This window comes from Fulmarus glacialis, unplaced genomic scaffold (assembly GCF_000690835.1).
Source record: "Fulmarus glacialis isolate BGI_N327 unplaced genomic scaffold, ASM69083v1 scaffold2683, whole genome shotgun sequence".
NCBI classification, from domain to species: domain Eukaryota; kingdom Metazoa; phylum Chordata; class Aves; order Procellariiformes; family Procellariidae; genus Fulmarus; species Fulmarus glacialis.
In genome coordinates, this window is record NW_009202090.1 from 19,156 (window position 1) to 29,639 (window position 10,484).

General features: G+C 41.7%; 1 protein-coding gene across 1 annotated transcript in view; it reads left to right on the top strand.

Annotated features, from left to right (window-relative positions):
• The window catches only part of LANCL2 (LanC lantibiotic synthetase component C-like 2 (bacterial)), a 17,927-nt gene extending 7,976 nt beyond the window's left edge, over positions 1-9,951 (top strand). Inside the window, exons 5-8 of the mRNA XM_009574148.1 lie at positions 1,884-2,066; positions 4,186-4,362; positions 7,654-7,726; positions 9,525-9,951. Of these exons, the coding sequence (XP_009572443.1) occupies positions 1,884-2,066; positions 4,186-4,362; positions 7,654-7,726; positions 9,525-9,640 (549 nt within the window). The 3' untranslated portion in view covers positions 9,641-9,951. The remainder of the gene's footprint in view (positions 1-1,883; positions 2,067-4,185; positions 4,363-7,653; positions 7,727-9,524) is intronic.
• The last annotated feature ends 533 nt before the right edge of the window (positions 9,952-10,484 follow it).

Consider the following 10,484-nt stretch of genomic DNA (forward strand, 5'->3'; position numbering starts at 1 on the left):
TTGAGTGGTTGTTTGATAATAAAAAAAGGGCATCCAACATAGCACCTGAGGTGTGAAGGTCACTGATCATAATTTCTGTACAACACCTTTATGAGGAAACATGTATTGCTGGATTTATTTACTGGAAGAGTAAGAACTCAGCAGTATTAAATAGCTCATCCAGGAGGTAGAGGAGGAATTCTGAAGTGCTAGCTAGGGAATCTCTAATCTTAGCCCCTTTCACTAACCCTGAGGCAAAAATGGCTGTTTGCATATCATTGCTCTTGTCCAGAGAGTCAGAACACATACCTGTAGATTACTTTTTTGCTGTTGGAAGTAGATGCTGGGAACCTCAGCAGCTTGGGCAAAGAACTCACTTCTGCTAAGATCTTCTCGGAGGCACAAGGTGAGAAGGAGGTTTGTAAAGAGCTCTGCTCTTCTTGGATTTACCTCCCAAGGACAGACGTGCTGGGCTGGGCTTGCCTTGCGCAGCTCAAGACTGAAGGCATTTATTGCTGGTGCCCATCTACTTTGCCTTCTGCTGCAGGGGTGCAGCGTGAAATCAGAGCCCTGAAACAAAGCTTCCCCCAGACCCTCCCTACCCCACAGGTCAGCGTCTGAGTGAGGGCTGATCAGCTCCGGGGTGTTCTTCATGATAAGCTGATCCGTATTCAGTTGTACTTCTGATTAGCAGCGTGAAGGTTTCTGTTCTACTCGGAAGAGTGCAGAGGTGGAGTTTGCTTGAGGGACCTGGTAGGTAGAAGTCTGGCAAAGCTTTCCTGGCTAAGGTAAAATAGAGGCTTTTGGTTTTTTCCAGGTTACTGAAAATACAGCTACTGAAAATCTTCCTTCATTTGGCTGTAAGACTGTCAATTGTAGCAGTGTGGTCACCTATTGAACGCAAATGTGCTGGAGCTGGTGGGAAACAGTGAAATTGTATGACATTGAGTCAGCAACAAAGACAAGTTATTTTAAAAAATAAGCTCAGTTATTAGGCTCCTGTAGGCTCCAATTTCTGCAATTTTTCCCACAGCTTGCAGGAATTCCAGAAATCATGTAGGCTGTGTAAAAATAGAGAGCTCTGTTATGAAAATACTGTAAAATGGGCTGGTAGAGGAGGGAATGCTAACAAAGAACAACTGCACACCCAACAGATACTTGGCTTCTAAACCTTTACTTACAAGGAGCATGCATTTTGATGGATATATTGTCCTTTTGGCAAGGATGTAAACTAAATAGAAGAAATGAGAAAGAAAATTCACAAGAACAATCTAAGGATGAGTTTGTAGTACAAAGATGTTTAGCTACCTGGAGAAGTAGCTGTTGCTTCTGAAATTGGAAATGCAGATTTATAGCCCATAGCTTCAGGGAGTTTTGTTTATGACGGGAAAACTTTAACCTTCATAAACCTTTGCCCGGTATGCCACTACATACACTCTTCCTCATTTATTGAGAAATAGGACAGGTTAGTCTACATTAGTTACTTTTAAAACAAAATGTGTAACCCATTGTGTTTTAAGTGTGTATTATGAGTAACGTAGCTATAAAACCATCTTTCCTCCTGTAAGTGTTTTCTCTATTTTAAGGTATAAAGAAGGCCTGGGAGTCTTGAAATCCATATTCTGTTCTCAGTTCTTCCATAGTCTTTCTGTGTCACCTCCAGTAAGACAGGTAACAACTTGGTGCCCCAATTTCTTTGTCTCTACAGTAGCTGTAAAAATGCTCTTCACAAGTGTATTGTAAGCAGACATTAATTAAATCCGTATGAAGTGATTCAGAGTATTTGGATCAAGGGCACATATGTAGGATATTTGAAAATAGATCATAGAATTAAGTGTTGATACACTATTTGTTACTACTTCTGTTTATGGTTTTGGTGGTGGTTTTTTTTATGTTTTCTTTAGCCAGTTGCAAATGTGGACCAGGAGACCCTGGCAGAGCTGGTGAAGCCAAGCATTGACTATGTGCGTCATAAAAAATTCAGATCTGGGAATTACCCATCGTCACTGAGCAATGAGACTGACAGACTGGTTCACTGGTGCCATGGTGCCCCCGGAGTCATCCACATGCTCATGCAAGCTTATAAGGTGAATCCTTCTGTGTTCATATAGACCTCTATTTTTACAGAGACATCTGTATGCAGGCCTGTTAGATTGTAAGGCTTGCATTTTACGTCTTTCTAGAGCTAGACTTTCAAACCAGAACCGTAGGCTAGGCACCTAAAAATCTCAAAATACTTACATAGGTATGCTTGTAAAGCTGAAATAAGTGGGTAAAATTGCTTCTCAGGGTACTAATTAGACTACTGCTAGACTTTAGGCTTTCTTGGAAAAGGGCCCTGTATTTAAACAATTTAATATTAGAGTTCTGGTGAGAACATTGACCTAAATTCTTCATCCTAAGAGTTTTAAGAACTATGTTTGTTTTCAAAAGCGTAGGTTCATGTGTCTTGCCAAAGAATGTCTTCCATAAATTACTCCATTATTAAGATATAGCTCTTGAGAACTTAACGTCAGAGCAAAGATCCCAGGCCCCTTCTAGGGCATAAATATAACTGCTGAGCTACCACAAGCCTACTGTTTGCTCTTCTCCATCCTTAACTAGGTTTTCTATCTCTCGTGTTGTGCACTTCTGATTTGCATGACATTTGAAAGTATGCCATTTAATTAAATTTATGCAAATTGATTCTTTCTTTTGACAGCCCTCCTTGGCAGATTCCCTGGTTGGCCTCTGGGTGGGCTGCTGAAAAGCAGGCTTGGTTTATGGAATAATTACTCATGCTGCTACCTGAAATGTGAACTGTAAATCTCTTACAGCATTGATGTATGTAGCAGCAGTCACAGTTGCTTTTTCTTTGGACTGTGGTAGGACATTGACTTAACACTGCAGACTTCTTTTTTTTTTTTTTTTTTAATTCTTTTTCCCCTTCTTTGTCAATGTGATGCTTTCCCCAGCACAAAATGTTTTGCAGGAGATAAGAGGGATAGGACCAAGTTCTGTTTAGCAGTCTCCTTTCTGTCCTCTTTCTATGTTTAAGGTGATGGGGCATATGATGCTTTTCCTTTTGCTCTTTATATTCTGCTTTTTGAAGAAGCGGTAAGAAAAATTGCAGTATGTTTTGCTGGCTATGCTTTTATACCAAGCACAGAGACTTGCAGTAACAGACAGCCGTGTTTGTCCTGGAAATCAAATGCTGTTGCCAGGCCTTAATTTGAAATGTTACAGCTAAGTAGCTGACAAACTCTGTTCAGAGAGAGGGACTTTCTTTATCAAGCTTGTGGATTTAAGAATCTTGCATGTTAATTGCTTCTATTACCTTATTAAATAGCCTGGCAGGGGATGCTGTCTCTAAAGGACTAAGTCTACAGTAGTGCATCTGTTACTTTTCTTTTTGTCTCGTTGATCTGTAGAGTTACTTAGGCAAAGAGGAGCAAAAAAGTAGCCTTTAAAAGGTGGAAGTCTGGTGGTGTTCAGCTAAATTACTTGCTTTTGTTTTCTGCTCTCTTGATGGGCTCTCTATGTCCAAAATGCACTTCAGTTGAAATAAACTGCAAAATTAGTTATTTGCCCAAACTGGCTAGTGCTTCTGAGTATTTCCAATACAAATACTAATCAAGGTAATGGAGTGTTCCTACTTGTACCTGTGACAGAGAAAAGAGCCCTGTGCTATGCAAAGAGATATTCTTGCGCATTTTGGACATGGAATTGAAGGCAGATGGTGAGTAACCAGGAAGAATTACTCAGGAAGACCAAGACCCAGTCCTTTAGGACCAGATTTGATGGCCAGTATTCTGTGTAACATTTCTTGGAGAAAAGAATTACATTTCTGTGTTTCAAATCAAATGATGTTGTGGTTTGGGAATGGAGGGGAGAAGGAAAAAAGGGCCACGTACCCTTCAAATAGATTATAGGCTGTAGAACAAAGGGCCTTGAACTTGAGTTTTTCCTTTGGGCTCCTGATTTCAGAAACAAAAACTTGAGAAGTTCTTTCTCAGGGGAAAGGAGGGGAAGGAGGGACAGGGAAAGGAGAAACAACTTAGTAAGAAAAGAAAGGCAAGTCTATGATGAATGGATTATTAAATTCAAAATAAATTGTGTATGGAAAAACCCCACACCAACAGCGAAACATCTGTCAGGTCCAGCTTCCTTTTGTTTTCATTAGTACTTCAATTTATGTGTGTTTATTCTCTGTTTTTTATTCCACAGACTTTTAAGGAGGATAAATACTTGAAAGATGCTATGGATTGTAGCGATGTCATCTGGCAGAGGGGTTTATTGAGAAAAGGATACGGGATCTGCCATGGTACTGCTGGCAATGGCTACTCCTTCTTGTCTCTCTATAACCTAACTCAGGACAAAAAGTACCTCTACCGAGCTTGCAAGGTGAGCTCTGCAGCATCCCAACAAACTTACTGTTCCCTTTCACGTCACAACATCCAAGCAGGAGTAAACTGTGATCGGAGCAGGCTGTTGTGTGCTAGAGCTGGAGCTGGCTGGCTGCGCAGTTGGGTGGGACAACAGGGTCCCGTCACTTGCTGCCCTTTACTCACACTTTGACTGGACGACTTCAACTGTGTACATGGGGCATGCACCGTCTGAATACGCAGAATGAAATGCACAAATGTTCTGTAAGGGGGGAGGAACTAAACACGTATTCAGAAGAAAATAGTCTGAAAATCAGCCTGCCTGAACAATAACAGACTAATGTTATGTGGTGCTAATTATTCCATTGAGACATCCGCTGTCATCCTCAGCTCCTCAAGCGATACTGTTTGTAGTCTCTGTAATTATTTGTTTTCAGACTAGTGTCTGTTTGGGGCTTTTAGAGCTCTGAATTGCAGTTATTAAATTGCTCACTTAGATTTTTTTCATTAATACAAATTGCAGAGAAAGACACACTCAGAATTTTTCCACTGGAATTGTCCAGGTTCTGCTATCAGCTCTGACTATGCTAGCAGTTACCGAAGGAGAAGGCTTTCTCTGCCTGTTTCCTCATAAGACTTTGGTTTGGTTTTGGTTTGGTTTGTTGGGGTTTTTTTCAGCTTAATTCACTGATACTACGTTTCATATTGCATACATAGCTATTTAGTTGGGACCTTTTTAAAAGTATTGCAATGGGAAATTTGATGAGTTGCTGCTTAGGTGCTTTTAGATGAGCACTGGCCGTATGTAAAGCTATTGTATTCACCTCCACTGTCAGCCTGTCCTCCGCCAGCAGAGCTTGAGAAAGTTGCTGCTTGTCTTACATTTACCAAAGCATCAGGCCATGAGGACACCTGTAAGCACGACTGCATCCTAGAGAACGTAATAAACCCCTAGCGCTCCCACGGCAAATGTATGACTTTGTTACATGTGGACTCACCCACTGCTGACGTGTGAGCCACAGCACAACAGCATTTCTGTTGGCACAGCTATTGGGCTCCCCCTGTCATCCTCCATGCTAGTACATTTTCTGTGTCTCTGTGCAGCATTGGCAACTCCTGTTGGTGCTGCATTTCTGGCCCAAGAGAGCCCTGACGTTCTTCCATACCAAGCTAGGGAAAAGCAAGCATATCTATTTCAAAGCCAAAAAAGGAAGAGACTCAGTTACGTACCTGCAGTCCCTTTGAGAAGGAAGATGTGGCACAGTGGCCAAAGGCTGTTTGCTGGAGGTGCCCAGCATAGTCAGGTCTGGCAGCATATTTGCAGCCATTCTGCATTTTAGCATCTCCAGCATTCAGTCAGGCCCTTTGGGCTCTTGCAGGGCAAATCTTGAAACAGGCAGAGGAATTTGCTTGTCTCGCATTCTTGAAATCTTTTCTTTTTGAGCCAGAGCATGCAGGGAAGCAAGCGTGCAGTTACGTTGGTACCTAAAGGCATGTAACTGAGAGAACTAGATGGCTCCCCTCCCAGGGGTGTTTGCTCACACTGAAAACATGAGGCCCAGGGGAAGGAGTCTGGCCAGGAATCCCTGGTTACCTCTCAGGAGCCATGAAGCTGTTTCATAAATGAACCAGAAGAGCTTGAAAGACCATGGCTCACAGAGACCCCTGGTTTGTGCTTCTCACTTTCGGCTTCGCAGCTTTTCTCCAGCTTTATCAACAGGCTCCCAGGAGGCTGGGCCCTCCTAGCTGCCCTGCCTGTGAGAGGAGAGAGGGGCTGTGGCATCCTGGGCTCCAGGCAACAGAGAGCATCTGAGCCCTGTGCTGCTCAGCGTTGTGATTAAACCACTGCTGATAGCAAGCATGCCCAGTCCATGTGACAAATAATGGCAGATATCTTCTTGCTAGAAGATTTTTTTTTCCCCCTTGGTTTAACAAAGATATTAGTGTGGCTTACTGGATCTGTGAGTTGTGCTGAAGCTATGAACTTGTAAATGATGGTTGTGCTTCAGTAGCCTGGGGTGCATTTTTTTAATTTCTGTTGCAGTTCCCAGGCTGGCAGTAATAATAAAAGCTAGTAATAAGATGTGGATGTTGCAAGAATTGATTGTAGTTTAGAAACATGCCATAAACATGTTCTGTCCTCACATGTAAGACAAGATTACATGGAGGATTAAACCTTGCTTTGAAGATTTATACCCGTGGGGGCCCAAAAATGTTTCATCAGTTCTCAATAACAGCGTGGACCACAATGTTTGTGGGTTTTTTGCTGGGTTTCTTCAAGACGTTCACACACATGCACACACACCTACCAAGAGAAGAAAAATCCATTCCCCAATAAACATTTAAACAGAACAGAGTGGGGGGAAGAAGGGAGGAGATGCCACCCTTTATCCTCCTGTTGAACAGATTGATGGCTCTGGGGGCATGCTCACACCCCATATAGCTCCAACTCTAGAGCTGGGGCACCCTCTAGTTAGTAGGATGATCTGTCTGTTAGCAGGTTTCCCAAATTGCAGGGGGAGTGGGTTCTTTGCTTTGCAGGAATCTTCTCGCTGTATCTTGAATAAGCAATGGCTTGCTTCCAGGCACAGAAATGCCAGGGGAACTTGTGGCCTGTATGCTCTGGGGAGCCATAAAGGAGAAATAGATGGTTGCTATTAAATTGATCCAGATGTGGTTCATAAGTCACATATCTCTAACGTGGCTACTGCAGCAGTGTTGATCAAATACAAAGACACTGATAACTCTTTTTAATGGTATTCCATCTTCTGCAACAAAATATTGATGACCATAATTGTCTAACTGTATTTATAACGATTTTTCAAAAGGCTTGGGGAGAGCAAATAAATAAAACTAAGTAATGGCAGCTGGAGATTTAATACTCTAAATTGGTGCAAGAAAACCAAAATGCAATTAACAACCCTAAGTCCTGAGCACGTAGATAAATTAAGCACCAAGACAGATAGGAAACTGATATAGTATTAGAAAAATTTTGCCCTTGAAACTGAATATACCTGTTCTCACAGCATTTTTCATTGACGTGTTGCAGGGTTGATTTACAGAAAACAGAAGTTAAGTACAGTCCACCTAATTACATTGTTATGAAACTGAAACTTGTGCTAAAACCTAATTGCAGCCTTGTCACGGTTGAAGTGGGACAAATTGATCGCAGACAGTGATTTCTGTGTTGTGTCTGTGCTTACTCTATTTTACATTTAGTACCTATTAAAGATATGCAGCTACTCAAGCTTGCATTTAACAGTCTTAAATAAAAAAAAAAAATCTCTTTTTTTTTTAACGTTTTCCCCAGTTTGCTGAATGGTGTTTGGAGTATGGTGCACATGGATGTCGTATTCCTGACCGACCTTATTCTCTCTTTGAAGGTAAAGTGATGGTGTTGCAAATGGTATTGTATTATACAGGAAAGAAGGGCAACCTTGCAGTTTTGGCACATGCTTAGGAGTTCGGAAATCTTTGGTGGGTTCCTCTACCATTAAAAATAGACCCACGCTCTACCACCACCTCTGCCTAAAAGAAGGTGGGGGGCAGGGGGGGAGAAAAACACAAAAGAAAATAATTCACTATCACGGCTTTCACTCTTGGTTGCATTTCAGCAGTTTCAATGTAAAGCCAGTGCCACTGTCATTCCTGAATAAAATTCTGCTGTGCTGATGCCTCTTGGCTTAAAGCAAATGGAAGTCCGGGCAACAGTTTTGTCGCAGGTGTTGTTGCAGAGGGACTGGGCAGAGGAGCAGCTGTGGGTAGGGGGTCTCAAATAGTTGCTGGTTTGTCAGAACTAGACCTTCTCTGCTGCAGTACTAAAGCAAGGAAAAGCTAGTTTTAATATGAACCCAAATTACTTGGACAGAAAAGAAATGCAAAGTTCTCAGGAGTTTTTCTCTAAGTTCAAAGATGTTCCTAAATACTTTCCTAGAGCTTCGTAATTCTTTTATTTGTAGTTTATTTTCTATTCCCTATCTCATCCTTACGTTTTAGAAACACAGTAACAAGGAATCATAGCTACCTAGCAAGATCCACGTAGGATTTAAAGTAGCGCTGCTACTTCATGAACAGTGAGCCTAGTGTGCCATCTATCACAAGAATGTGAAATTACAGCAGACCAAATAGGATTATTTTACAAATAAACCAATCCAAGGTGTGAACACAAGAGAGCAGTAGTTATATGCATCCCTTCTAAATACAGAGTTATTGTCTTAACGTTTAAGGGAGAAAAGTGTAAGTATTCTTATTCCTGAGGGCGCCCTTGCATGCGCTTGTAGAGAGGAAAAAGCAGGCATACAATCTGTTGTATAAAAGCTTTTGAAATTTGTCGAGAAGGTGAAGTAATGCTAACAATAGGATGATTTGTGCTTTAATGCTGACATACAGATTTTGCTTTAGTTTTTTAATGTCTGGGGTTTTTTTTTTTTTAGAAAAATCTAGATGTCTCAAATTTGAGACAAAAAAGTCTTAATTTTGAGGGTTTTTTTGTAGCCAAAATTGTGCTTGAAGCTGTCCAATTCTGCATGTATGTGCACACTTTCAGTGGAAGTTGCGTGTGCATCTTATGGGATTGTCTTAATCGTTTAATTTGCATCAGATGCTGTATTTCAGGAAGGTTCCTTTGTTTGTATATGCTTAGCTATTGATAAATTAGGATTTTAGCTTGATCATAAAACTGAGCTTGTATTTGTATGCTCTCCTGCTGTAGGGTGCCTCTGTTGTCTGTCACCCTAACAGTTTTGTTAGGTGATGCTGGTGTTAGTGCGTCAGGCTCTGGATGACCTCTTTATGAATAGCGAACAAATGAATCTGTACATCACAAGTATAATAAAGTTTTGCCTTTGTTTTTTCACCAGTGAAATGATGAGCAAGAGCTGCTCAAATTCTGAGGGACAGTTCAAATTGGGATTTACTTTTTCCTAATTGAAGTAGCATTGAGGTTGTGCAGCTGAAAAGATGGTAGCAGAGAGATCTTGGTTCTTGCCTTTGATCTTTTCAAGTGAAACTTGGTTTCCTGGGCAAAGTACAGATGAACTTGCCTTTCTATAAGCCCTAAGTTCACCTGTTCAAAAAAAGATCTAGTGAGGAGGTGTTCAAACAGGTGCTGTCGCTTTTGCTGCTGCCTTTGCTATTTTAATGTCAAAGATGCACAAAGATCTCTTTCTCATTATGTTTCAGGCATGGCTGGAGCTATTCACTTCCTCTCAGATATTTCAGTACCGGAGACTTCCCAGTTTCCAGCGTTTGAACTTGGACCTCAAAGGAGGGAAAACAAAGTGAAACAGGACAGCTAAAAGATCATTTTGAAAGGAAACTGATGCCAAAAGAGATGATACTCTGATACTGAACCAACTCGACCCTGAACCGGATGGAACCCCTTTTCTCTCACCCCCCTCACCCCCACACCCCAAAGGACCATGAAGTCATTAAAGCATGAACAGGAGAAGCCACATTTAAGTTCTGTTAAAGTGACACTTTCAGATGTAGGACAAGAGAAGTTAAGTTTTGAACTTTCTCTCTTCCGTTGTATTTGTCTTCTTCAGGTCTTTGACATGCTCTGCATGTTTATTGGTGTTGTCTGTTGATTCGAGTCTTTTGTTGTTAGGAAAAAATCCGGTCTCTGTGTGAATCTCTGTCCTGTACCTTCACGCATGACTCACAACAGCAGTGTTGCTTTCTGCAGCGTGGTTACCCAGCAAGTTCCACCTTATGCCAGAGAGTTTGCTGCAGGACAGTGCCCAGCTTCACTGGTGAGCTGACAACTTTAAAAAGAGATGAAAAACGTTTTTATGTTCATATTTTTCTGCGTTTTTCTCCACGGTCCCTAGAAGCTAAGGTGATGGAGATGAGCCTTTTTTGATGAAGAGGTATGAGGCCATCTCAGTTTTCAGAAACTTAGGAGGTTGGAAGGAGGTTGGACTTGTCTTTTGCTGCTGTTGTGGGAGGTTTTTTTGAAAGCCTGAAAGAGAGGCTCCGTTTGACACCTGCACCTGATTAGTGTGTTAGGCACTTAGAGCAGGGTGGAGATGCTCGTTCCCACCTCTGCAAAGCCCCATCCTGTGGCATAAGTTTAACAAACTGAAGGTGGAGTCACCCATACTAACCTCCCACTGCCGCCAAGAGTGGAGCAGGGACAGC